This window comes from Colletotrichum abscissum, assembly GCF_030869225.1.
Source record: "Colletotrichum abscissum strain IMI 504890 chromosome Unknown Scaffold_56.1, whole genome shotgun sequence".
Classification (NCBI taxonomy): domain Eukaryota; kingdom Fungi; phylum Ascomycota; class Sordariomycetes; order Glomerellales; family Glomerellaceae; genus Colletotrichum; species Colletotrichum abscissum.
Window position 1 is genome coordinate 18,644 of NW_026850498.1, and position 27,381 is coordinate 46,024.

The 27,381-nt window shown below is 54.0% G+C and overlaps 6 protein-coding genes across 6 annotated transcripts; 3 read left to right on the plus strand and 3 right to left on the minus strand.

Moving 5' to 3' along the window:
* Nucleotides 1–73: 73 nt before the first annotated feature.
* CABS01_14596 (uncharacterized protein) lies at nt 74–2,863 on the plus strand (the record flags this gene model as incomplete). Its single annotated transcript, XM_060547934.1, has 2 exons — nt 74–2,536; nt 2,675–2,863. 2 exons carry the CDS (start codon nt 74–76, stop codon nt 2,861–2,863), a joined length of 2,652 nt encoding a protein of 883 aa, XP_060393051.1.
* A 1,102-nt stretch (nt 2,864–3,965) lies between these two features.
* Nucleotides 3,966–7,327, minus strand: CABS01_14597 (ABC transporter; the record flags this gene model as incomplete). The annotated part of the gene is made up of 2 exons (XM_060547935.1): nt 3,966–4,698; nt 4,752–7,327. 2 exons carry the CDS (start codon nt 7,325–7,327, stop codon nt 3,966–3,968), a joined length of 3,309 nt encoding a protein of 1,102 aa, XP_060393052.1.
* A 3,080-nt stretch (nt 7,328–10,407) lies between these two features.
* CABS01_14598 (glycosyl hydrolase family 3 N terminal domain-containing protein) lies at nt 10,408–13,278 on the plus strand (the record flags this gene model as incomplete). The annotated part of the gene is made up of 1 exon (XM_060547936.1): nt 10,408–13,278. The coding sequence occupies one exon, from the start codon at nt 10,408–10,410 to the stop codon at nt 13,276–13,278; it is 2,871 nt and encodes a 956-aa protein (XP_060393053.1).
* Nucleotides 13,279–17,692: 4,414 nt separating this feature from the next.
* Nucleotides 17,693–18,730, plus strand: CABS01_14599 (uncharacterized protein; the record flags this gene model as incomplete). The annotated part of the gene is made up of 3 exons (XM_060547937.1): nt 17,693–18,007; nt 18,169–18,482; nt 18,559–18,730. The coding sequence occupies 3 exons, from the start codon at nt 17,693–17,695 to the stop codon at nt 18,728–18,730; spliced, it is 801 nt and encodes a 266-aa protein (XP_060393054.1).
* A 1,245-nt stretch (nt 18,731–19,975) lies between these two features.
* CABS01_14600 (major facilitator superfamily transporter) lies at nt 19,976–21,853 on the minus strand (the record flags this gene model as incomplete). The annotated part of the gene is made up of 2 exons (XM_060547938.1): nt 19,976–20,254; nt 20,309–21,853. The coding sequence occupies 2 exons, from the start codon at nt 21,851–21,853 to the stop codon at nt 19,976–19,978; spliced, it is 1,824 nt and encodes a 607-aa protein (XP_060393055.1).
* Nucleotides 21,854–24,576: 2,723 nt separating this feature from the next.
* CABS01_14601 (glycosyl hydrolase family 88) lies at nt 24,577–25,704 on the minus strand (the record flags this gene model as incomplete). Its single annotated transcript, XM_060547939.1, has 1 exon — nt 24,577–25,704. One exon carries the CDS (start codon nt 25,702–25,704, stop codon nt 24,577–24,579), a length of 1,128 nt encoding a protein of 375 aa, XP_060393056.1.
* Between the last annotated feature and the right edge of the window lie 1,677 nt (nt 25,705–27,381).

Below are 27,381 nucleotides of genomic sequence, written 5' to 3' on the forward strand. Positions count from 1 at the left end.
GCTCGAATCGTACCAAACTTGGTCGACAACTCTCTGAAAACTTTCAGAAGCTACCTCGCCTGCCATCATCACGATGGGTCTCGGTGGCTACTTCAAGGCTGAGAAGCCTGAAGCTTCCGGCCGTGGCAGCCCACCGCAGCCCGCTCGCGGCAACCAGGCTCCAGTCATGGAGAAAGACTCGAACAGAACGAGCACGAACGATATGGAGCTCCAGCCACCTACTCCTCGCTACAACTCTCGTCCGCAGTCCATTTCTGGCCGATCGACGCACTCCAATGGCAGCTCCATGTTCCTCGACGACATTAAGCATGAAGTCATGGTCAACTACCTCTACCAGCAGCAGTGCTCTCACCTCTGGGTCAGTGACGGATCTGGTGAGGTCGAGGGTGTTCTTCTGCGCAAGTCCAGGGGTCAGTACATGGCTTGCCCTCCCCAATTGGGCACCTCCCCCTTTGCCCAGGCTTGCGCAGCCCTCAACGTTCAGTGCGCCATGACGGTGAACTCGCGTGTCATCAAGACCTTCCTTCAGTGGTCGCCTGACGCCGTCGATGTTCCTCTGATGAACGGTCTCCGAGTCCAGATCCTGCCCACTATTGAGGACCTTCCTAGAGCGAGAAAGCACCAATTCGCCGCCTTCATCGCTGCCGAGGGCCTCCTCATTGTCTGGGATGACGATGCGCTCCATCTTGTACAGAGAGCCAAGGCTATCGAGTCCGAGCTCATGGAGCTTGTCTGGAAAGCCGGTGCTGAAGACGAGGAGGGTGACGAGAAGAAGGGTCCCAACGTTGGCGAGTACGAGATTGATGAGGAAAGCGGACAGATCAAGCCCGAGAAGCGCCCCGTCCACCTCCTCAACACCTACCTGGTGTCCGTCACTCTGGTTCTCGTCGTCGTTTCCCTCGGTGCGGCCTGGAGACAGCTGGCTATCGAAGTCTCTGTCGATGGAGACTACCTTCGTCTGGCTCTCGTCGCCCTCTTTCCCCTTCAGATCTTCTTCACCTTGTTCTTCGCCCAGGTCATTGTCGGTTGCTTGGCTCAGATCTTCGGACCTATTCGCCAGTTGACCATCAACTCCAAGTTCTACTCAGCTCGCCCCCCTCCGAGGCTGCAAAGCTCTTTCCTGCCCCACGTTACCGTTCAGTGCCCTGTCTACAAGGAGGGTCTCGGTGGTGTCATTGTCCCTACTGTCAAATCCATCAAGCAGGCCATGTCCACCTATGAACTTCAGGGTGGCTCTGCCAACATGTTCATGAACGACGATGGTCTCCAGTTGATTTCTGAGGAGGAGCGCCGCGCTCGTATCGAGTTCTACGCCGACAACAGCATTGGATGGGTTGCCCGCCCCAAGCACGGCGAGAACGGCTTTACCCGCAAGGGCAAGTTCAAAAAGGCTTCCAACATGAACTTTGGTTTGATGATCTCCCTCAAGGTCGAAGAAAAGCTCCAGGCCATCAACCGCCCCAACGAATGGACTCAGCACGATGAGGCTCAGGCTTACGAACAGGCTCTCAAGGAGGTTCTCGAGGACGATGGCCGTGCATGGGCTGACGGTAACATTCGTGTTGGCGACTACATTCTCATCATCGACTCTGATACCCAAGTTCCCGCTGATTGCTTCCTCGATGCCGTTTCCGAAATGGAGCAGTCTCCCGATGTCGGTATCATGCAATTCTCGTCTGGTGTCATGCAGGTCGTCCACACCTACTTCGAGAACGGTATCACTTTCTTCACCAACCTCATCTACAGCGCCATTCGGTACACTGTGTCCAACGGTGATGTTGCTCCTTTCGTCGGTCACAACGCTATTCTTCGCTGGAGCGCCATTCAGCAGGTCGGCTACTACGATGAGGATGGATACGAAAAGTTCTGGTCCGAGTCACACGTGTCCGAGGACTTTGACATGTCGCTTCGTCTCCAGTGCAAGGGCTACATTATTCGCTTAGCTGCTTGGGCTGGTGAAGGTTTCAAGGAGGGTGTATCGCTTACTGTGTACGATGAGCTTGCCCGTTGGGAGAAGTACGCCTACGGCTGCAACGAGCTTCTCTTCCACCCCATCCGCACTTGGCTCTGGAGAGGTCCTTTCACCCCGCTGTTCCGCACCTTCTTGTTCAGCAACATTCGTTTCACCTCCAAGATCACCGTCGTCTCATACATTGGTACTTACTACGCTATCGGTGCTGCCTGGATCATGACCTCGGTCAACTACTTCCTCATGGGCTGGTACAACGGATACCTTGACAAGTACTATGTCGACTCGTGGCAGGTTTGGTTCTCCATCATCATTGTCTTCAACGGTCTTGGAAACGTCGCCCTCGCCATCATGCGGTACCGTCTTGGTGAGAAGAGCTTGTTGATGGCCTTCTTCGAGAACCTCAAGTGGACATTCCTGCTCGCCATCTTCCTCGGTGGCCTCAGTCTTCACGTCAGCCAAGCCCTTTTGGCTCACATGTTCGAGATCGACATGACGTGGGGTTCGACGTCCAAGGAAGCCGAGTTCTCCAACTTCTTCATTGAGGTGCCCAAGGTTTTGAAGAAGGTAAGTCATTATATACCGCCCTCCCTGGCTCATGCTAGGTGTTTGCTCCACATTCCAGTGGTGCTTACGCATGGCCATGCGTTCCAATCTCAACCACTTCGTATTCCATTCGAGCCGACGCTAACGTTTTGTGACTAGTTCAAATTCTCCATGCTCTTCTCCTGCATCTTCATCGCCGGCATGATCATTCTTGCCGTCGCCGACTTTGTCCCCCATGACTGGCGCATCACCGACTTCGTCGCCATCCTTCCCATGGCCACCGTTTCAGCCAGTCACTTGCTCCTACCCATTGCCCTCAACCCCGCGCTCATGACCTTCTCGTGGTAAAAGAATTACCATATTGGATCTGATGCTATTTACTATTTTCATGAGCCGTACGAGGCGACAAACATTGTACAGTGGGCGTTTTCCCGCAACGATATAGACATGGGACGGAGTTGCGAGGGGCTTTGATACCTAGATCCCAGCTTGAGCAGACCACGACATGATCAGTGGCGCTCTTGTTTGTTTTCATTTCTTTTCTACCATTTTACAAAAGATGCCATGCAAAATATCTTTAACACTTACATATAAAGCTTAATTATTATGATCAAGTATGAGGTGGCTCATCGCGAAACCAAAGGACAGGGGGGATAGGTTGGAACCTAGGATAGGGCATGAAGTAGATGATGGTCACCAGACACGCACACATACGCCCAAGTGTTGGCATTTGATTCCACTAGCACAAATTTAGAGAAAATTGAGCCACATTCCTTGTTCATTTTGCCTTACTCGTGCGATGTATTTATTGTGAGAATGCCTTTTGCCCTCGAAAACACGAATTCCGTATAGATCACTGGCATTTAGTCCTGAGCGGTTGATGATAACGATGGGTCTGAGAGTTCGTCGTCCTCAGCTGTGACTATGGACCCTTGACATTCACATGCGCAACAGAAGGGATTGAAGGGTGCAATTTTTATTCGAATCGAGTTTTCGTTCCATCATTCCAAAAAAGGCTGTCTAGAGTGGGTTATTGTCTTTGTCAATGTCTAACTAAACGCGACAATCTCTGAAGGGGGCAGAGACAATATCCACCACACGAAAACATAAGAAAAAGCACGACAAAAAAAAGAGCCCATCCTGGATCCCGTCTATATGCAGAACGCCTTCTAATCCCGTCTGAACACGGATGGGGGTAGGGGAGAAGAACGACGTCTCTACGTGATCTTTCCCTTTATTTTGTTCCCCTCCAATCCCTTCTATTCCCAAGATATCTCTGAAAGCAGCAAAAAATCCCAACTTTTTCTTTCTTAGGAAAAGAGGTCGACCTCGTCTGTGTATGTTCTGGTCATGCTCTTTTCTCTCTCATTCTTAAACCCAGCACCACAGAAGAAGAACAAGGTATCGCTCAGTATTAACCGTCTTTTCGTGAGTCGTCGTAAAGTCCAACTTATTCCTCGTCATCCGTGTCGGGAGGGTGGGGTGTTCCCTTGGGGCTGTTGAGCCACTCAATGTGTCTCAGACGACGACGGACCTCCTGCTCCTTGAGCTCCTTCTTGGTCTTCTTCTTCTTCTTTCTGGCGCGGAACTTCATTTCAGAATTATCCTCGGCGCCAGAGTTGACCGCGCTGTTGACGGCACTGTTGGCGACGGAGGAGACGGCGGTGGAGGCGATGGCGCTTCCGGGTACGCTGCTGTTGTCCTCGAAGGAGCCGAGGTTGATAGCGGCGTTGCCGCGGAGGGCGACACGGCCGTCGTTGACGTGCCACTGCTCGGAGCACAGGGCGCCGACGAACTCCTCGTTATGGGAAATGAGGATGACACCGCCCTTGAACTCACGAATGGCAACGGCGAGACCGCCGAGGGAGTCACGGTCCAAGAAGTTTGTCGGCTCGTCGAGTACCAACAAGTGAGGGTTGTTCCACATTGCACCAGCGATAACAACCTTGACCTTCTGGCCACCGGACAGGGAGCCGATCTCGTTGTGGTTGGCAATCTCAGGATCCAGACCGAGGTCTTCAAAGTGCTTGGAGATAACGGTGGGCTGGAGCTCACGGTAACCGAGACCCTCGCGAGATGCTTCGTGGTCGTCGAACTCTTGGATGAGCTTGTCGAAGCCCCACTCGATCATGGTCTCGCGAGACACCTGAGTGTTGTACTTCGGAAGGTATCCACGCCATTTACTACGTTTTGTTAGGACATTTGCCATGTGACTCGGGGATTAGGTTGTGCTTACATCTCGTATTGGAAGGTCTTCTTGTACTTTTGACGACCAACGATAGTCTCGAGCTGACGAGCAGACTTGCCGTCCTTGAGATCGATGAGCTTATCCATCTGCTCGCGATCCTTGTCGGAGAGCATACGGGTCTGCTTCATATGGACCTCACGATCGTCACCGTTGGCGTAACGCCACTGCAGGTACTGGTTGGGGGTCTTCTCAAGATGCATCTCGACGTGCTCAAGAGCGTGCTGCTTGATGTAACCGATACGCAAGTTGGGGTGCTTCTCGACCTTTCCGGTGCTGGGAATGACCTCACCAGTAAGAATCTTGATGAGCGTGGACTTGCCGGCACCGTTGGGGCCGATAATGGCCACTCTGGACGACAGAGTAAGCTGGCAAGTAACCTCAGCGAGAGAGGGCTTGGGGGCCTTGGGGTATTGGTATGAGACGTTGGTCATACGAATAATGGCACGGGTCAAGGACTTGACACCAGTCAGGATACCCGGGGGCGGGAACTTGAACTGAACCTGTGAAGCGGAGAGCGTGTAGTAGCTCTTTGCCTCGGGGCGAACCTTGACAAAGGCAGCGAGGTTGCCCTTGTAGCAGGCAAGCTTCTTGTTGGGCTCGTAGTGGTAAATATCCGTGGTGACGTTGTCGAGGAAACCGGAATCGTGAGAAACGATCAAACTGGTGATGTCGGGGTGGGTCTTGAGGTAGTTCTCGAGCCAGGCGATGTTGGCAACATCCAAGTGGTTAGTAGGTTCGTCCAACAACAGGACGTCGGCGCCCTTCAGCATAGCACGAGCCAAAGCCAACTTCATCTTCCATCCTCCAGACAGGGAGCCGACCTTGTGCGACTGGCGCTCGTCAGGGCCACTGCCGAAGCCGAACTCATCAAGAACCTCGACGACCTTGGCACGACCGCGAGCCGCGATCTCCTCGTCCTTGAGGACGAAGTCTAAAATGCTGATATCAGCATCCTCACCCTGGTTGTGCTCGACGTAAATGGTACGAAGAACATCCTGGGGAGGGAAACCCTCGAGCTTGCCGTTGGCGATACTGCGCATCAGCGTGGACTTGCCAGCACCGTTGCGACCGCAAAGACCGTAGCGGTGACCCTTGAGCAGTCTCAGGTTGGTGTGGGAAAGCAGCAGCATGCCACCGTATGCCAGGGAGAAGTGGGCATTGACAATCTCCGTCTCGCCGTCGTCCTCCTTCTCGGGAACACCGTACTTGCGCTCGTCCTCCTCGACGTAGTACTTCTGAACGCTGTCGGCGATGGCAATATTAGAGCTCGGGGCCAAGGCCTGCAGGTAGGGAGCGATGCGTGCAGAGATGCGCTGAACAAAACGGTGGTTGACGTCCTCGGCAACCTGCTCGCAGATGTATGGGCGAGCCACCTTGTAGATGTCGGTGACGGCAAGGCCGCCGCTCTTCTTGATCTCGGCATCAAGGATCTTGCCGACGTCCTCGCTAGAGACACGCTCAATGACATCCTTGTCGTCACCCATGGCCTTCTCAATGACATCCAATGCTCTCTTAGCCAGCTCTCGGACCTCGGGGAGGGAAGCGCGGTCGTAGACACCCTTCACACCTGGCTGCAACTTGGGCAAGAAGGTTCTGGCCTCGATCGGGTCGTGAACCAGCTTTGTCAAGTTCTCGACGACAACGACGGTCTGGCGGAGAACCTCTTGAGCGGTAGAGGGGGTGTTGAGGGAACGCTCCAGCAGGGGCGTCAAGAGAGCAAGGACGGGAGAGGTGACGATGGCGACGAAGGTCGTCATGGACAGGGCGTGGATGGCCTTGCGAAGAGTCTCGGTGGAGGGGTGGTGCATGGTATCGATGAGAAGAGGCACGCGAGGGGCGACGTCGTCGTTGGAAAGGAGGGCGGTAAGGGCGGTCATAGTCTGGACAGACTGCTTCTCGACCTCGGCCTTGAGGTCGTGCATGCCGCCCTCGACGATGGGGATGAGGCCAGCCAGCTTTGTTCCGATGGCCTCACGGAGGACATCCTGCTCTTCAGCCTGCTCCTGGGTGGAGCCGACAGTCTGCTTGGCCTTCTCGGCGATCTTCTGGAGCAAGAGGAGGGCAGCAGCAGTTCCCTGCCACTTTCCGGTCCTCTTGGACAGGTAGGTGTGAAGAACGGGCAGCAGACCGACAACCAGAGCCTCGGCGCTCAAGTTGTTGAAGAGAGCGTCCAGCGCATATTGAGCAGACTCGCGGACGACGGAGCCCTTGTCGGCCAGGGCGTCGAGGGCTGCAGGAACGAGGGTGGCATCCTGAACAAGGAAGACAACCTCGCTCAAGGGTGACTTGGGGGGCATGCGCTCAAAGAGGGCACCCAGCAGGTTCTGGGCGCACTCGCGAAGCTGAGGAGACTTCTTGTTGGCAACAGCCTTCTTGATCTCGGCAAGAATGCCATAATGGGTGAGACCTTGGTATCCGACCGTGTTGTTGAGGACTTCGCAAAGACCGTAGGCGGCATCGACTGAGGCGGCGGAAGTGGTCGCGGTGAAGATGGAGTTCAAGAAGGCGGAAACCTCCTCTTGGGATGGCGGGGGAGGGGCATCGCCCTTGGCCACGACGGTCATGTTCGCTTGGTGTTGTTCCTGCTGCGATAAGGGCGGGGTTACAGGGTGAGGCATGGAAGCGACAACCAGCACTCGGAGAGAGGGGTCGGTGGGCGAGAGAGGGAGAGAGAGAGCGCGCGCGAACAAAGGGACCTCACTTCTGCAATTCTGAAGGAGGAAAAACCGGAAAAGAGTTTCGCGGGAAAGAAAAAGGATGCTCTCGTCTGTCCTCTCTCTCGTGGGACGGCGAGTTTGTGTGGTGTAGGTCGTCAGCAACAAGTGTCCCTCCGTCGCAACACAGATTTTTTTTTAGATTGGGCACTGCAAGTCCGGGCGCGATTTTTCCCTCTTTGTTTCTCATAATCCACCAGCAGAATCGCATCCTTGGCCCATGTGAAAAAAAAAAAATTCAACTTTGTATCTCGCCCCCTATCGGAGATATCTTATTGGTTGCAGCGGCTTACTCATCTCCACCCTCGCCCCCAATCTCCGTAGCGATAAACGAGTACGTACCGCGGGGCTCCGTACCTCATCTTTTTCGCTCCGCTGCGAAAGGCTCTTGATGCCCGAATTACCAATCCAACTACGCAACTCTCGTTGCTCAGCACGGAAAATGGGAACCAAGGGTCCAGCGGAAAATCGTTTATCTCTTCACCTTCAAAGTTTTGAAAGAATTCTCTCAACATGTTGGATCCCTCCGCTGCGGTTGCTCCGGTGCCGGCGTCGAAATCCCGTTGAAGAAGCGCGGCCCACCCCGCGGTTGCGTCCCGCCTCAGCGTCGGCCAAAGATTCGGCTAAGTGGTCACTGTCCTTCCATCTCGTTTCAAGATATCAACAAATTTCGTCTTGCGAGTGCGACCCTGTTTCGTGCGCAAGAGCCTCTGGTCAGCGTGGGTTCAAGGAGGACCGAAGGCAGCGTTGCTTCTCATTCTCCCACTGACGCAGGCGTCTAGCCCGCTTTGTCTTATCTTGAAAGGGCTCTTCTAGTCCGCAACACCGTTATGCTCTGCCTTGTAGATACTCCATGCAGAGATTGATGCCTTCCTGACGACAAGCTGTGTGGAGAATAATGTGTGGCGTACATGGCGTACATGGCGACCCAAGAAACCTCTTCACATGTGGCAGCCATGACCAGCAGAGTCTCGGCTACAGCCGTTTGCCAGCTGAGGCTGCGCTTTCGGCTGTTTTTGGCCTTGGTCTAGTCTCATCGCTCTCAGAACTATTCCCATCTGTATCGTAAGAACTGGCCAAGGCGAGTTCGACGTCACACATGGGTCGACCAAATCATGAGAGACCCTCGAGGTCGCCAGGCTGATCTTGGCCCATCGGCCGACTTGCAGATTGGCTTCCTCTTCCGATGTGAGCCGTGTCTAAATGCTGAACTGATTTTGTGGAAAAATTGGTCCAACGATGCATCCAGAGGGCTTCAACATTGGCATTTCGTCTTCTTCACAACCTTGGAAAATTACGGCCTGGCGGTGTTTTCCTAAGGACATATCCTGCGATGATCAGCAACCCGGCCAGTCTGATGTGTAGCATCAGCATAAAAGCATAAGTGTACCAGAACACTCATCAGACGAAGTGAGCAGCACCTTACGTAGTAGTCAAATTCACGAGGGCCTGGAACATTTCCACCCGTGACGTTTGGATCACTAAACTGCCTCCCCGCTGTAGTTTAGTTTTGCTTCTCACATCGGCCCCGCACATTCCAGCTGCTGGCCTTTGAATGCTTCTGAGCGTCGTCAAAATCTAGCTGAGACACCGTGTTTCTCTTTCCCGAAGCTGGATGGATCGAGGTCGAGGAGGCAGGCAAATTTGTGCGAAATTGGGGATAAGGAAGCTTGCTTTTTTCACAGTCTCAGCTCATGGACGGACGTTATTGATGCTGGAGAAAAGGCTGGCGGCAGATGGCTCCCTGCTTCATATTAAGAGTAAAATGTGACGTCGGGTTGATCAGAAGACGAAATGTGGCCTTGAGCACCTGATATGGTCTGCCAGCTTTCGTCAGTGTCCTTACCTTCGTCGGTGGGTCATTCGGTATCGCATCTTGAGACTGAGATGAGGTGCAAGACGGGATGGAATCCATCGCATCCAAGCGGGAGATCTCCGGTGCTTACCTTTCCTGAGATTCGGATATGCTTACCTAAGATGAGGCACATTGTCCAAGAACCTCAGCAAAGTTACAAACAACCTAAAAGTACGGAGTACGGAGTGCCTAACACTCCTGGAAATAGATGGGAATTTGGAGGGAATTTGGCATGCTTCTGCCGGGTTCTGGCTCTTCCAGGGGCAGACGCTAGGTATCGTAGGCCCGTGCTGCCGAGGCCCCGCGCCAATCAGCGGGGCAGCCCTAGAAGAACACGGCTCCACTGGCCTAATGGCGCTGCAATCGAGGACTGGAAGGCCCAAGGGACGTCACTAAGACAGGGGCAGCGGTCCAAGCGTGGGGTTCCCAGTACGTACCTAGACCCAGATTCCCCCACTGTTTCAACCGGAAGCTCCCAAATCCAGGCGGGCACGGCCTGATCCCTCTGCACTCAGCAGCGTGGTTTACGAAAGGTTAAGCACGCCAACACGCCGCCAGCACGCCAAAAGAACAAAGCCGCACTGCTGCGAGTCGAAACCTAGGGGAACAGACCTGATACCCCGTCCCTCGTCCCGGTCCCTTCAATTGTTTTGTCACTCTTTCCAAGTTCCAACCCTTCTCTTCTCGTCTTCGCAAGTCTTTGTCTGGTTGTCCTGACCCGACACTGACATCACGTCAACTTCCGAGGTCGCCTACGCTCTTCACATACTGCCAGACTCCATCTTGATTGACCGAATTCGAGTTGCTAGCACCGTCTCGCAGATACCCCCAATCGTCTCCGACACGTACCGAAACTGCTTCGTTACAATACCATCCCCGAGGGCGTGTCGAGCAATGGTACGCCAGTCGAACCGTGCTACCACAATTCGTCTCTGAACAGGACTGGTGCGCTCGTCAGACGCAGGTCCACCCTAAATTGTACATCATTGAACAAAAGCCAGAAGCATTTGACCTCCCCTAGGCGGATCTAGAGTCACGGCCACGGATAGTACAACATATATTCAATCTGTCCACTATGGACCCAAGCAAAGAGGGACTCTTGGGCGACAAGTCCCGCCGCTCCTACGATGGAGAATCCGACGACGGCTCCGACATCGACGCCACGGATTACCTCGAGCGAAATGAACAGAAGCAGGAGTCAAGATTCCCCAAGCCCGCCTTCCTTTCCGCCAGGCCGCGGGGCTGCATTGCAGCTTTCAGAAGACTATTTCAGGGTCGCTCGAAGCTATGCCTGCTCATCACCGCCGTCGTCTTCATCATGTGGGTATTCATCAGCGCCGGAGGAGCCGTCATGTACAAGAAGTTCAAGGGCGCGCCCCCCACCGGTCTATCGCCACCATGGTACCCGACTCCAAAGGGTGGCATATCCAAGAATTGGGCAGAGAGCTATCAGAAAGCCGGAGAGATGGTCGCCAAGATGACGTTGCCTGAAAAGGTCAACATTACAACAGGAACTGGCTGGATGATGGGTCTCGCGGTTGGCACGACTGGCCCTGCCGTCCACGTTGGCTTCCCGCAGCTCCAACTACAAGATGGTCCCCTTGGTATCCGGTTTGCCGACAATGCGACAGCATTCCCTGCCGGCGTCACTGTTGGCGCTACTTGGAACAAAGAATTGATGTACCAGCGAGGCAAGGCGCATGGTCAAGAAGCCCGAGGCAAGGGAATCAACGTTCTCCTCGGACCCTGCGTTGGACCCCTCGGTCGACTGCCTGCCGGCGGCCGCAACTGGGAGGGCTTTGGCGCCGACCCCTACCTGTCGGGTATCGCTGCCGCTGAGACGATCAAGGGCATTCAGGAGGAGGGCGTCATGGCTACCATCAAGCATTTTGTTGCCAACGAGCAGGAACATTTCCGACAAAGTTGGGAGTGGGGATTGCCCAACGCCATCTCCAGCAATATCGATGACCGGGCCATGCACGAGCTATACGCGTGGCCATTCCTCGATGCCGTCAAGGCTGGTGTTGCCAGTGTCATGTGCTCTTACAACCAGGTCAACAACTCGTACGCTTGCGACAACTCTAAGCTTCTCAACGGCATTCTGAAGGACGAGATGGGCTTCCAAGGCTTCGTAATGAGCGACTGGCTTGCACAACGTTCAGGTGTCGGCAGCGCTCTCGCAGGCTTGGATATGACAATGCCTGGCGATGGTCTATTTTGGCAGAATGGAAAATCTCTCTGGGGCCCCGAACTTACTCGAGCCGTCCTCAACGGATCCGTTCCCGTCGAACGATTGGATGATATGGCCGTTCGTATCGTTGCTTCCTGGTATAAGCTGGGTCAGGACGATAAGAAGCTTTACCCAGATGAGCTCCCCAATTTCTCCTCGTGGACCAACGACAAGATGGGTACCCTCGCTCCCGGTAGCAAGACACCCCAACCTGAGGTCGAGGTCAACAAATATGTTCATGTGCAAGGCAACCATTCTGACATTGCCCGCCGCGTTGCTGCCGAGGGCACAGTGCTGCTCAAGAATAAGGACGTCTTGCCAATCAGCAGAGACGGCTTCATCGACGCGAAGCGCAAGCGCCACGAGGGCAAATTGAAGATTGGCATCTATGGCGAGGACGCTGGTCCAGGCAACGGCCCGAATTACTGCGCTGATCGCGGCTGCAACCAAGGAACACTGGGCTCGGGCTGGGGCAGTGGTGCTGTGGAATTCCCGTACCTCGTTACTCCTGTCGAAGCCTTGAAGAAGGGTTTCAAGTCTGAGAAAGTTGAGCTGTCCGAGTATCTCACAAACTCGCCCCCATTCCAAAAGGACCCCTCTGTCCTGCACAACCAGGACGTCTGCATCGTATTTGCGAACGCGGACTCGGGAGAAGGCTTCCTGGCATGGGGAGGCATTGGCGGTGATCGAAACGATCTCAAGTTGCAAAAAGGAGGAGACGATCTGATCCTCCTGGTTGCCGACAATTGCGGCAAGGGTGAAGGCAATTCAGCAGGTGGTGATACCATCGTTGTCATTCATTCGGTAGGACCCGTCGAAATGGAACGCTGGATCGACCATCCCGGTGTCAAGGCCGTCCTCTACGCCAACCTTCCAGGAGAGGAGAGTGGAAACGCGCTAGCGGACGTGATCTTTGGCGATGTCAACCCCAGTGGCAAGCTGCCGTACACGATCCCCAAGTCTCTGAAGGACTTTGGACCTGGCGGACAGATCTTGTACCTCCCCAACGGCGTGGTGCCCCAGCAAGACTTCTCTGAAGGACTCTACATCGACTACCGACACTTTGACAAGAACAACATTGAACCCCGTTTTGAATTTGGATTCGGCCTTTCATACACAAGCTTCGAGTTTTCCAATGTCACCGTCAAGGGCGTCAAGGAAAAGAGCGCACTTCCTCCACCTCGTCCAGCGCCCGGGGCGGAGCCACCAAAATTCAGCGACAAGATCCCTGACAAGAAGGTGGCTTTGTTTCCGGAGGGGTTCCGCAAGCTCGAGAAATATGTGTACCCATACTTGGACACCGTTGACGATATTTCTTCGGAACCGTACCCTTATCCAGACGGATACGAGGTGAAGCAACCTCCATCCCAAGCCGGCGGTGAAGAGGGCGGTAACCCCGATCTGTGGGAGACATATGTCACCATCCAGGCGGACGTCACCAACATCGGCGCTGTAGCAGGCAAGGTCGTCCCCCAGTTGTACATGTCGTACCCGAAGAATGTGCACGGCGTGGACTTCCCCGTCAAGGTCCTTCGCGGATTTGACAAGTTCAACTTGGAGAAGGGCGAGAAGAAGACCGTCACGTTCAATGTGACACGCCGCGACCTCAGTTACTGGGACGTACGGCAACAGAACTGGGCGATGATTACGTTTGGAGAGTATTCGTTCCTTGTTGGCGAGAGCTCGAGGCATCTGACGCAAATGGGCAGTTGGTAAACAGTTGTTGAATATTTCTTTGGTTTCCACTATTTTGAAGCCACGTATGTCTATGAATTGAAGATTGTGGGAAAACACATATGGGAGTTTCGTTTCTGATTCAGTATTGTTGTACATGATGAGACTACATAGGGTCTCGTGAAGGTGGCTGATCTACGTCTGTAGAATGTGAATAGAGCTGCTTGAATACTGTGACGTTTAATTCAAGCCCTGGTTGACTTGAATATGTTTTACTCGTACTCGGGTGTGGCGAAAGTGCTGGGAGCGGCAGTCTATCTGAGAGGAATCATGGCCAGAATCATTTACACTGATCCACGACTCAAGTTGCAAGGCGAGGGAGGCGCAAAGCACGGCACATCCGGAGATAGTGATGGAGTTGCATGGTGGCGAGTTGATGTAGGCATTCAAGCTGAAATCGGACCGGTCTTGAGACTGTATTCCAAGGTAGAGGTGTTTGACTAGGTACTGGAAGAAAAAGTTTCTTGAGGTACCAAGCTTCCAAGCAACCGTGTGCCGAATGCCGCATGACGTTTGACCTGATGATCATTTAGGTCCCGTCATCCAGGCAACAGCGACGTGTGTTTGGATAGACTTGTTCCAGGCAGATGTCTGCCAATACGACGCAGTAATGAACGTACTAGTTGTTGTTGGCTTGCTATGAAGTCAGTGAAGGCATATTGAAACTTTGCGGAGTTCACGGAGTGTGGTCAGCAGGTTTACTGGCAATGTGGCCGTGGAAAAGAGCTCCACTCCGTGAGATAAGCGGAGGGCGCTGGGCTCGGGGACCTCGATCATTCTCTTTTCGATCAAAGGTGTGCGACACAGTGGATTGCTGTTACCCGATGCAGTCAGCAGCAGAGAAACGATTGGAAGTAGGTAGTGAGAAACACGTGATCGGCTCTGCGATGGGTAAGCCCAACCTCATAAATCTCACCAACCCAACGAGCTGTCTGCGCGAGGAGTGGGGGCTGCAGACTTGTTCTAAACGCCGTCAAGTATTTTCTAACTTACCTACGTCACGTGTGGTCAACTTGAACGATTCTATAATTTCTTTCTGGCTTACAGAGCAGAGTGCAGTATGTTGACGGCTGACATATCATCGGTTGTCGTGAGAATGTGACGTCTCGGCGTGAATCACTGGCTATGACGAAGCGCCCCGAACAGAGACCATTTCGCCATGGCAGCGAGTCTAATTCATTGTAGAATCCACTACCGACACAACAGAATCTGAGGTCCGGTTACGTCCGGCGTGGGGGTGTTGAAGTTGAGATGATGTGAAGGTGGAGATGGAGATGGAGACCGGAGGGGAGATTTGGAATGCCATACAAGGCACTTGAGCGTACCAGGAGATAGGACTTTCGCCTCCGCCCCGGCTCCGGCGGAGTTCACGATGGCAAGTGCTTGTCAAGTGGAGGGATGTAAGAGCGGATGCAAGGCACTGCTTCCAATCTTGCATTCAAGACACCCTGGAAGCTGTGGAAGCTGCTCAAGAAGGAGCCATAACTCGAGGCACATGCCTGAAAGGTACCTTTAGGTTGGTTGGCTCCCTCCATGAGAAATGATTCCCCATTGGGAAAGAAAGAATGAGAGCTACGGAGCTTCCTCCTTGTCTCCTTCTGCCGTCTCGTCGGATTATCAGGAGCCGGATGGCTTAGGGAGGAGCGACGGGGCAAGCCACATCCGCAGCGAATCACGGCCCTTGCTTCCCTCTTTCTTCGGATTTCCATTGGCCGATAGTATCCACTTGAGCTTATAAACTGGGCCACTCGCATTAGGCTGTGGCGCAGTCGAGAGCATTGTGCTGTCAGATCGCTGTGTGCGCGTGTGACGTTTCTCTGTCTGCCGTCTCTTCTTCCCAGCTTCCATCCATACTTCATCCCGTCCTCTCATCCCAACTTGTGTTAGTCGCCGCGCTTGCTTCCAGTCTACCGCGAGTCTCCCGGCCCTGTCCGACCTTTCGAGCCGTAACACAGCAAACCAAATGCTTCGCATCGCGCTTATAATCCTTTCTTCCTGGGCCATAGACGGCGCTTCCGGTATCTCCGCTCTTCCGGCGCTTGGCTCATCGTCAAGTGCTCCTCCGGGGCATACAGAACCCTCGAGTCTGCCTCGCCAAATACCCAACACGGGGTTTTCAAGGCTGTTCTGACATCTTTGTATGCTTTTCGCTCGGCGCTTGGAATCCTGTGTCGGATGGGGCAAATTGCTTCCTTTGGAGCATCCTGTTGATACAGGATCGACCAGACAGATCTCCTTACGGCTACAGTATGTCGATCGATCTGCTCAGGTAGGGCCGGATCTTACAGCTACTCCCAGCCTCAACTTCAGCAGCCCGTCGTCGACTTCCAGAAGAAACCCCTCGGCCCATAATCATTGGCCCAAGACCCTAGCAAGCGGGAAGTTTGGGAGCCGAGGCACGGGCTTAGCCATGCCTCAAAGTCTAGAACCAGAATCACCCTAGTACTGTTCCCAGCCTCTAGGAACGCCAAACAAGCGTGCAGGATGCCCAACCTGAAGCAGACGACAACCTCTATCCTAATGATCGAATCCTTCACAACAGGGATTCAAGATTACTCACTATGGGTCCAGATCGGAGCTCAGAGTCCCCTCCGACATATGAATAAAAGAGTTCGAGCGGCGGGGCAGCTGAAATGCAGACCAACCAACCCGTGGGTAAAGCGACCTGGTTGACACTCAGCCCTATGGAAGCATCCCCGCATCTACGGAGTACGACTTACCTACTACAACGTGGTTGATGTCTGGGATGCTCAAACATCACGCGAGCTATGCAAGGTTGAGACAGAGCTTGGTTCGCGCTTGCGGATATCTACCTCGACCCTTTTTGACTCTCTTGTAGATTACTTCTGCAGGCTCGCGCCTACGTGCCGCTAAAATCCTTGCATACGTCCTCTCCGTGCCCGGCCTCAATGCTACTCCGGCCCCCTCAATCTGTATTTCGTTGGCACCGCGGCAGAACACCAGGCCCGTTTGTCGCTTTACAATTCATAGTCGTATCTGCACGTCTACTGCAAACCACCCCTCTGAGACTTATTGGCCCATTGGCGACAATCATCAAGCCTCCACCGAAGAAGCTAACAGACCTCCGTCGGATTGCCAGACAGAGCCTCCCATCTTGGTCAGCAGTAATGCCTTGTACTGGGTTTCGCCATCCTCCGCCACAGTCGAAACGTCCGCTATATGCAATCTTCACCTGACGATAGACCGGGGACGCCCGAACAATCACGGGCCGGGACTGGCGTGGGGTGGGCAATCATTAGTCCCTGCCATACGATCTGTCCTCCACTAAAATCTGACGTTGTCTTCTGGGGACCCTGCCACCCTCTGTTCCCGTTGACCGGCTGCCCAAACACCCTATGAGATGGCTCTGATCATTGACACTATGCCTGGTAGGGCTGCAGCTACGACATTCGCGCAGCCAGAACCACCCCGGAAGCATGCATGTTTAGGCTGTCCCGGCTTCTGGGGTCGGTCTATCGCGATTCCCATCGTCATCCGCTAGGGTGGGGAGCTCTTCTGGAGCTCGAGACAAAAATACGTCTGCTCTGTCAGCAGTTTTACTCATCGGCACCTGTATGTGATGTGGCCAATCACTGACCTCAACCTCGTTCTCTCGCCCATCACACTGCATGTCGTCCCCTCACAAGCATCCAAGTCTTGGGAGAAAGAGTGATCGAAGTCGCGAGCATGTTCTTCAACCAGACCTGCAGCATAGCCGGTCTTCTGGGAATGGTTGAGGATTCTGGTCAGGAGCCCAGTGATCACCCGTTTCGCTGTCCCTGGTCATGGCACACCCATTCTTCGGTCTGTCGACTTGGTGGACGCCCCTTTGATATGGTTGCCGTAACCCCTGACGTCCTTTCCGATGCCTTCATCAGCCTCAGCCTCAGCTCCGGACTACGTCTACCTCCGGGTGGATGCTTCCTCACCGTTTAGAGTTCAAACGATTGACTACCATTGCCGGTGCGTTGTCCGGCACTGACATATGTTGTGGCTGGGTCAGCCCATATCAATATGATGCACTATCATATGCTGCCACTTTTGGCTGCAATCTTCTTCTTCTGGCTCTGGAAGAACGAATCTTGACCATACAAACACATTCTGTCGTTTCAGATACCCGACACAGAAGCGACTTTTCTTCGGTGTTACTCCATACCAAGCTTTTCTGACGGCCTTTGCCGACTGTTTGAGGCACCGCAAACTCACATCATCACTCATCTCGTGATACGCCGTCTCCGGTTCGACTACTGCGGATCTCTTTCGAGTATTCAACAGCTATCTTGGGTCACTGAGCTCCGCCGACGTCATTACCAACAGCGAGGCACATCCAGTCGGAGGGTGTCTGATTACTTCGATCGACCCATCTACTCGGTTCGCAGATTCTACCCCGAAGTGGATGTCTGTCGTGATGAGCATCAAGCTCGAAGTCGAGGAACAGGATATATCACTAGCTTCCCCCGATCCGAAACTGCCACTTTCCTTTGACCATAGCCACACGAACATCATCCAGCTTGAAGATCAAATAGACTCGGATACACAGTACACAGTCGAGGATATCCTTGTCGCCTTTGCGCCGCCATCAGTTAGTCAGGAGTCTCATCCTTCCCGCAGACCGTCATCAACCATGTCATCGTCGCGTTCCGGCCGTTCGGGAGGGTCATCAAGCCACCACCGTAGCTCCAAGAGTAGCAAGAAACCAAGGGCGGTTCAAGTTAGTCACGGTCTCCTCTTTGTACTACCCCCCCTGTTCAACAAGCATGCATCACTACATCTAGCTTTCTCATCCATCTTAATTCTCAAGTCCAAGATGAGACTGCTTTACCCGATCCTCCTTCTTCATCGGGCACCGTACTGACCTTTAATTATTCATAGCGCTCAATCCAACAACTCATCGAGTCCCTAGAGACGCACAGAGTCAACACCCTCACAGAGCTCTGCCGTATCGAGCGCGTGGCGGCTACCTGCGAGAACGAGGAAGACGCTCTAGCCTTCCAAGGACCCATGACCGCCGCCTGGGACTACTATGTGAACAGCAATCAGTTTCTCACGGAACTCCGCGGCCTGACGCGGAGCTACCCCCTCTGCAGCGACCTCCTCTACGACGCTCACGTCCGCGTGCGCAACGATCCCAATTCGAACAAGAGCTGGAACCTAGCCTGGTTGTGTCTTGTCAAGATTCAGGAAGAGTGAGTACTACCATCACCGTGATCGAACCATACTATGAGAGATGAGGGCTGACATTTGTTTCCTTTGCGATTGCAGTGATCTCGTGTCCGGATACGCGGCTCTGGAGGCCACCAAGCCCGAGATGTGGGGAGGTCGCGAGCCCTCTACCGATGAGGCGGCCCAGCTCGGCGCCTGCTTCGAATATGAATGGAACAAGGCCGTCGACACGATGTTGCGGCACTGGTCCGTTCCCCCGACGTGGTTTTAGTCTGGCAGTGGGGGGGACTCACGATCATGATGAGCCGGCCTACATGAGCGCGACAATTCAATAGACGGATGAAGAAAGATTTACGACACGCATCTAACGGGGTCCATTTGTGTTGCTTGGTATTAGAGCATGAGCGAGCGAGGGAGAGAAATTTCTCCCTCAGGGCATAGCATTGGCATGGGGATTTGGGGCATTGGGAAGAAGCATCGCCATACACCACTCAGTCTCACGACAATGGTCGGATTTTGTAGCAATTTTTTGGGCATTTTTGTTGTACTTGTTCCTTCTAGAAGAGGCGTCCAAGTCACAAGGTTGCATTCATAGAGGGCTTCTGGCAAGCCCTACGGATAAATTTCATCTACCCATATCTAGAAGCATCAAGAGAGGAGAAGCATTTATTCCCGCGCAACTTTGCTCTCGGTTTCGGTTGAATGAGTATGAAATGTCACAAATATGCTCAGAGCACTGCACGCTACAAGACGCGTCAAACTCTCCCACAAAACGAAGCATCATGAACGCGTGGGTTACCAACTAAGCCCAACGGGCATTAACTATTGGACGACGCAAGATTATGCCTAGATCACTACAGGCCCAAGACGTAGACTATTCTAGAATCATCGAATCGCTTAGCAAGCAAGAATCGGGAACCGCCGTCAAAGTTTGCAGGGCGCAACGGCGTGCATGGCGCCCGAATCGGGGGCATGCGGAGCGGAGTGGAACAGGACACGCCGAATGCGGCGGTGAGAACTTTGGGTGGTTCACAAATTACGCCGGTCCGCCGACGGAGTATCATCCATGTTTTTCGGGTGTAGTTAAGCTATTTCCAATGTCCATGGCCTTCTTTTCACGACGCTTAAGAGCTGATGAAAATGCTCACTGCAATCGACCTATCACAAGCAGCAATCGCCACGATGCGGAGGTGAACATGCACATGATCCATGTTCTCAAATCCAATGCTGAATGAGGTATTCAAAGACCAAATCAAATCTTGAGATTAACGAGTCTGGGCCCGGCACTGGCCTCTTGAATCTATACCGTGTAGCTGTCTGCCTCTTCGTCTTCTTTCAGAGGGTGAGCTGGTTCCACCCCTCTCTATTGATGCAAATATATCCGCTTTGACCAGGCATTTCCGACCTTTTCCCAATGCTATGATTATCCGAAACATTTTCCGACCGTATTAAAAACACAAAATCCGGCGGTTCAACATGTGTTGATTGCTCTTGGCGCAGACCTCGGTGGTATGGCTCATGGCTCAGTTTCACCGTCAGTGCCATCTTCCTCGCCAACCCAATCGTCACTCTCGAGGCCGCGGTTGCGGATGGCGAGGGAGCCAATCCATCCCAAGAGGGCAATACCGCCGAATATGCCCCAGACTAGGGCCTCACCCTTGGGATGGACACGCGTGGAGAGCGTGAAAAGGGAGCCGGAGACGAATGGCCCAAAGCTGCGGCCCGCGGCGGACAGCGTCTGGGCGATGCCGTTCAAGGTTCCCAAAGTAGCATGATTCGGTGCACAGTTTGTGATCTACAGCCAGCATTAGCAAAAATTCATGATTTCAATCATCCAAAGATGGCTTACCAAGAGCATGACGCTAGACAGGCCGCCCACGGCGCAGATATTCTTAATGATTAAGATAACGCCGAGTTCCGCGTACAGCCAGGCAGAGCCGCTGCCGATACCGAACAGCGGCTCGTCGTCCAAGTACGGAATCCAGGGCATCAGGGCCATGCTAACGGCCAGTCCCAGCAAGGCAATGCGATAGGTTCCCAGGTTTCCCAGCCGCGTCTTCAAGTGCTGGAAGAGGAAAGCCTGAAACGCTATAGTAGCCACGCCGGCCAGACTGAGACTGATACCGATCTTGCTTGGCGGAAGACCGCGCCCAGTTGGAGGATTGGCATCGGCGAAAATCGGGTACAAGCTGTTGTAGGAGATGTTGGACAGCTGGAATACTAGGTACGTCAATAGCACAAGCACCGTATTGCGGTTCAAAAGTTGACGCCATGTCGCCAGATCGCCCGGGAGTTTCGCGTCATCGTCGGCCTGGGCATCGTTCTCAGATGCATGGTGCAGCAACCCTTGATCCTCTCCCGCCTCATCCTCGTCATCTTCTTCTTCTTCTTCGTCGTCGTCGTCAGTGCTGACCACGGCTTGTGATCCGCGGCGAGGCCAGCGGGTGGCCCACGAGCCTCTGCGCGGTTGCGCTTCTCGCGAAATCCAGGACCAAGCTTTGCGCGCCCAGGCAGGAATCCATGCTGCGTGGTCTGGCTCCAAGGTTTCCAGTGTCTCCTCGAACCAGATTGCGACGACAATCACGCTGATGAACAGTAACCCTGCGCTCAGCAAGTTGGGCGCCAAATATGGGTATCGTTTTCCCATGGTACCAACCAGCAACCCGCCCAGGGCTGGACCCGTAATGCCGCCTAGGGAGTAGATGACGGGAAGCCATGTAAAGGCCCGGCTTTGATTAGAGCGGTCCGTCACTTCGCCTAGGACGGTGGGAACCACGGCAGCGTTGCCATTGAGCATACCCATGGCCACATGAACGACTACGATCTGCCAGTAGGTCCTGCAGAAACCGAAACCCACAAAACAGCATGCCAACATGAAGGTGCCAAGAACCATGGTCGGTTTTCTACCCACGACGTCTGATAGGTAGCCCCATAGTAGGTTCGTGGATAATTGAGCGAGGGCGAATGCTGAGGCAAGGATACCGACATACAGACCTGTCTGAGAGTCGGGGATATCGGCGAAGGACTCGACCATCTGAGGCAGGTAAGGGCCGATGGAGTTTAATGCAGTCTGCTCGCTCAAGGAGAGGAAGGCAAGCAAAGCAAGCTGTTTGACAGGCAGAGGAGTCTGCTGGTGATCGTCGTCTGAGGCATCGGAATCTTCATCGGAATGTGGGAAAAGCTCTGCCGAGGATTGCTCGCGGGGGGTCTTGGGAGGTGGTGTCGGAAAGGTGTGATATCTATGAGTAGACTGGCGTCGCATCGTGGTCCTCCGGCTGGACTCGATGTTTCCAAGAGTCGGTATGGGAGCGCCTGCGTGGAATGAACCGGACGAGGCTGTCCGGGACACAGCAGCTGCGCGAGCAATGTTATTGCTGTTGGTGGTGCGAGGCATGTTGGCAGCTGGGGCAATCGAGGCGGCGCAGGGCCTGATGCCAGAGGGCGAACAGATGCAGCTACACAGGTTCTTGCAGCACAAGCGGTGACGTCGTCGAGATGGTCGTCGAGATCGGTCACGGTTCACGGGGGTTATCGGTTTATGATGGTCGGAGATGGGTTCGGTGGTGAGCTGCTTGTTCGGGTGTAGCTGCTGGGACGAGGCTACCCCGCTGCCAGGGTCTCACGGAGATGGAATGCAGAATCGCAACCTCCAGCACATGGTCTCGAGTTGCCTATAAATGCGAAGCGGCGACGTGGTTTGGGAGGAGAACAGGACAATTGACGACTCGGGCACACTGGGGAGGGTGGAGATGTGCGTCTCTCAATGTCCTGAGCTGGGAGGTGAGAAGGTGGAGGGGGAGTTCGAAGGTCGCAAGATGGGCGAGGGGAAGAGAGGCGCGGATAATGTTGCGACGCAATGAAGTAAGGCAATTAATTAAGCGGGTGGTTGAAGAACATGGAAGGTGCTGCAGGTCGGCGGAAGGATATCGGCGGGTAGCTCTCGGCCTGGGCCTGATGCGACGTAAGAGCTGCCCAGAAGAGCAAGCGAAGACGGGGAGAGGTGACGGGTGAAGGTCCAATTGGAAAGAAGCACGGACATGGGTGACCTCATTTTTCAGTACTTTTCTTTTCGGTTTTTTTTTTCCTTCTTTCCCTTTCCTTCCCTCCCTTCGATCCTTCCCTCTGATTTTCCTGGGTACGTAGTCTCTTCGCTTGGGGGCCTGGGGTGATCCGTGCCCGGTGCTCGCGGCTGCCTGTGGCTCGTGCTCAAGACAAAACGAAGGTGGCAGGCGGGAAGTTAAGCTTTCCACACTGACAGACACCAATCTCACTAACAGCCATTCAACGCACCAGGAGATCGGGGCAGGCATGAGGCTCGCACTGCACTTGCTTCTCGCATCACGCGCAGGAGATGACGCCCCCCCTCCAATTCACCACTTTGTCATTGGCTGATGCCATCTGATCTCGGATCTCTCATCTGGCCTTGATCGTCCCAGATCTTCCCTCCCACCCAGTAGACAAAATGTAAACGGCCACTAGAACCCTAACGTTTGACCTCTGCTCTTTTGCCATTTGCTATCGCAGTCTACACCACTACACGTGTATTCCTCGGCATCTCCAACCGTTCGTCTCTTCGACTGCATCCAATCATTTGACTCAACACACCGTCGGGAATCCGCACCAACATAGTACTCAGCTTTTCCAAGTAGCGGCAGTGTTTACGAGAGACTGCCTTGTGATCAACACATGTTGGCACCAGGCCAAATCTCTCCGAGACCGCATCTAACGTGGCAGCGAGACATCTGACACTGGATCAGAAATCCTCCGAAGCTAGCCTCACGCAGGGTCCTGTCGTGTGCTTCTCTAAACTGGCAAAGAGATGGTCCACGATTCTGTGCTAGGAACCCCAAAAGAAGAAGAACTACGTCAAGGGCTTCGAATCATGTGCGGATGCTGGTAGCTGGTGGGCGATGCTAGCGAATCTTTCATTGATCTCGTGTCGAAACTATGATTAAGACTGAGACCAAGTCTTGCAAGATGTCTTTTTGAACGTCTTATGAATGCTCAACAATACAGAGAGAGAGGCGACTGCAAATAGGGCGACCCTGTGAATCGACAAGATGTCAACCATTTTATGATCGCTAGCGTAAACGGATCACGGATGTCCATGCCATGATATATTTAGACAGACGCGACTCAATATCTCGGTAACATTCACCGACAAACAGCTCCCAATACCGAGCTCGTGCGAAACCTTCGTCTTGATCCTTGTCTGTCTTGCCTTTTCTCTCATGTCATTGGAAGATTCTTCGTTCAGACACATTGTGGAGAGTTACATGGCAGATTGACACCCGGAGTGCCCCGCAGCCCCGGATTCGGGTACTATGAAAACCGCACGTCCGGCTGCAACCAAAGGCGTACATGTCTCGGGCCGCATTGAACCGGGCCTCGGGGGTGTGGCATGTATACAAAATTCCCAGGAGCGCGGTATACCCTCGGCCCCCACGGATCGCACATCATTATCACGACTGGAAACAGCTTGAAGTCGATTTCCACCGACCTGCCGAGCAGATTCAAGCCTGCGACACACAGTGCCTTCGGAGTTAGTATCGTGCTACAGAATCCTGAGCATTTTCTGCCCGGAACTCAAAGCGATATCGGTCACCAAGCGATGCTCTTCCAGCTGAGTCAAGGTGACCATTATGTGTCCAGTCAGGTTCTTATGTCCGTAATGCAGTAGAGAGCGCCGAGGGATACATCAAGAGACCTTCTTTAGCTTTTAAGCGATGATCAAGCTGTCTTCGCTTCTGCTCATGTCCCTGTATCCCGTATCCGTCTTCCGCAAGGTACTGACAAGGCACCCCCGAGTGCATGGGAAGTCAACCCCAACGCCAAGGCTCGCGACAAAAGATATCTTGATGTCTCGGTCAAAACTGAACTGAATCCTCCATCCCCTGAGAGATCCGCACGCGTCCTAAAGACGAAGCTTACAGGGGAGTTTCAGTCAGGTGCCTGAACTCATTGCGACATCGGCCAGCGTGTAAAACCGAATCCTCGATTCTCGAAAGCTTGGGTCACACGCCATTGTACTTCATAGGAAAGTAGCACCGTGAGACCATAGTTTGTTTGTTCATTCAGTTTCATATTTTTTTTTCATATAGCATTATATCATGAGCTTCATACGAAGACGCGCAAGAACTCGACCAGTGCCATCATAGCCATAGCCTGGCCGTAGGGCATGCTCGTCCGCGGAATATCCTTGTAATGCTGCAAATCGTGACCCATACCCGTGCCAAACGACGTGTTGAGCAGCTCGCCCTCCGGGCTAATATTTTCCAGAATGGCATTAATCGCCTTGACGGCGACGGCCTCGTACTCCTTTCCAATGTACTTTTTCCGCTGCGCCTTGAGGATGCCGTAGGCGAAACCGGCCGTGGCGCTCGCCTCGACGTAGGAGCCCTCGGACTCGGGCACGTCGAGCAGCGTTCTCCACAGGCCGTTTTCGACCTGCAGCGGCACGAGGGCGGCACATTGAGCTTCGAGGGTGTTGATGAGGTGGGAGCGGAGGGCGTCGTCGCCCGTGAGGTTGAGCAGCTCGATGAACTCGGGGATGACGATGGTGAGCCAGCTGTTGCCGCGGGCCCAGCGGGCGCGGGCAAAGTTGTGGCCGCCCTCGTGGAAGGTCCAGCCGTGGAAGAAGAGGCCGGTAGGCGCGTCAAAGAGATACTGCAGGTGGAGGAGGAACTGGCGCTTGGCCTCCTCGACGTAGTGGGGGCGGTTGAGGACGAGACCGATCTTTGCGAGGGGCAGGACGGTCATCATGAGGGTGTCGTCCCAGAGCTGCTGGTCGTTGACCTCGAGGTAGGTGATGTGCTGCATGCCGCCGTACTTTGTGCGGGGGAGGTCATGGTAGGCCCACTCGGCCCAGCTGTCGAGCCAGGGGAGGTAGGTCTCGTTTCCGGTCTTTTCGTAGACGTAGGCGAGGGTGAGGAAGACGGCCATGGTGTTGATGTTTTTGCCCTTGTGACCCTCCTCGAAGCGGTCGCGGAACCAGTCCTCGATGATTTTGAGATCGGCCGGGTCGCCGTTGAGCTCGTAGTACTTCCAGATGCCATACAGGCCGATGCCGTGGGTCCATTCCCAGTCGCCCCAGCCCTTTGTGTCGATGACGCGGCCGTTCTCGAGCGTCATGAGGAACTCGCCCGTGGTGTCCTTAATGTTGACCATGTCGTGGATCAGCTGCTTGACCTGTTTGTGAATGTCGGCCCGCTTGACGCCATGGAGCTCTGTGATTCCCGCAGGCATTTTGGCGGTATTCTTTCTGTGTTTTTTTTTTGTGAGGATTGGTTGTTAGACCCTTTAGGTCTCTGTGTTTGTAATTAGCCTTGGGAGATCAAGCTTTGGCTGGCAATGTGAGGTCACGGCCATCTCACTCCCCATGATATCGAATTCGTGTCGATTGGTGACGCAAAATGATTACTCTACAGGTGGTGTAAAATGAGACTAACCTTCTTGTTCAAATGTCGTGCGGCACAGATAACATGTGACTTTGCGACGGTATGATTGGGGGGTATCTAGGTATGTACAAGCACGGCGCGGCACCAAAAGACGCGAAGACACGTGAGACAGAAGTTTATCGACAATATGTCAGATCCTCGGGGGAAAAGGGTACGCTCAGAGGCACGAAGTTTGGGTGCGGAATCCTTTATGAAGGGGAGGGCTCCGGCGAAATATGCTTGGTGGGAAAAACGAGGGGTCGTGGGCGGGAGGATGGAGGGGAACGCATGCTCGGAGTGATGGTGGCCGAGGACCAAGGCCCCAAGATGTCCTTCCAAGACGCGCTTTCCAGTAGGCGGTTTGGTTCAAGAACGATGGATTATGGGAGGAGAGCTGGGGATCCCCACACTCTGGATGGACGGCCAAAGGTGTTTTGGCTGGGATTGTGCGTTTGCGGCTGCGAAATCGCAGAAGGAAACGGTTACACCCTTGAGTCTGCTAAGGCAGAATTAGATAATGCAAGGTGTGAATAAGTGAGGAAAGACCGTTTCTCTCAGGTACGCTCCTGGGCCTGGACGACGAGTGCGGAAACGACGTCGATGGTTGGTCGGATGGGCCCGACGTTGACCCGCTTCAGATGGCACGCCACCGGGGTGCTCCGCTCGCTGCTCGGGCCCTCCTCCCCCGCGCCCCGGGCTTCTTACCCCGCGCCGGTGGAGAAAGCTTTCCCCGATTTTTCTGTTCATTCCCGTTCTTTTTCCTGGCTCCCCCGTGGTTCCCGTGGGCCTCCTATTCTTACCAGTTGCTCTCTGCTCGGTCTCTGACTGGTCTGTAATTACTTAGGCAAACGGCCATTGGTGTTTTCCAAGGCTGCTATCTGGATTATCCCTGTTCCTGTCCCCAAATTCCTGCGCCTCTTACGAGGTTTCGAGCCTTGAACGCCGAACCCGCCGCTGGCGCCCCCCGGCTTTTTTGTGTTTAGCCGTCCGGGGTCTATGTTTTGGGGAAGTCATCTCCGCACACTCTCCGCAATCCCTTCTACACTGGATCTTTGGGGGAAATTCTGGGCGAGCAAAAGCTGGAGAGGGCGGGCGACGGGGAACCGGGAACTGTCCAGAGCCTAAGGTACGGTACGGAGTAGGAGAGGAGATTTGAGGGGCCTTTTCTGCCCTAGGCAACCAGGCTTAAAACTCATTTTGCGGAACCCTGGACGGTAGAATAAGGTTATCCCATGCCCTCCCCCAGGCACCGTAGTGACAGTACAATACGGAGTGAGATTGAGCGAGATGAACGAGATTACAGAGATGGGCGAGATTTTCTGGAGTCATCTTGAGGAATTGAAGGAACGGGAACGTCTACTCATATAGGAACGGCTTCCAGGGGACGGCTGCTCTCATTCCTGATTACTATGACATTCTGATTGCGGAACTCAATTTCCTTTCGTAGCCCCTGTGCATGCAAGCATCCTCACCGCAGGACATTAGA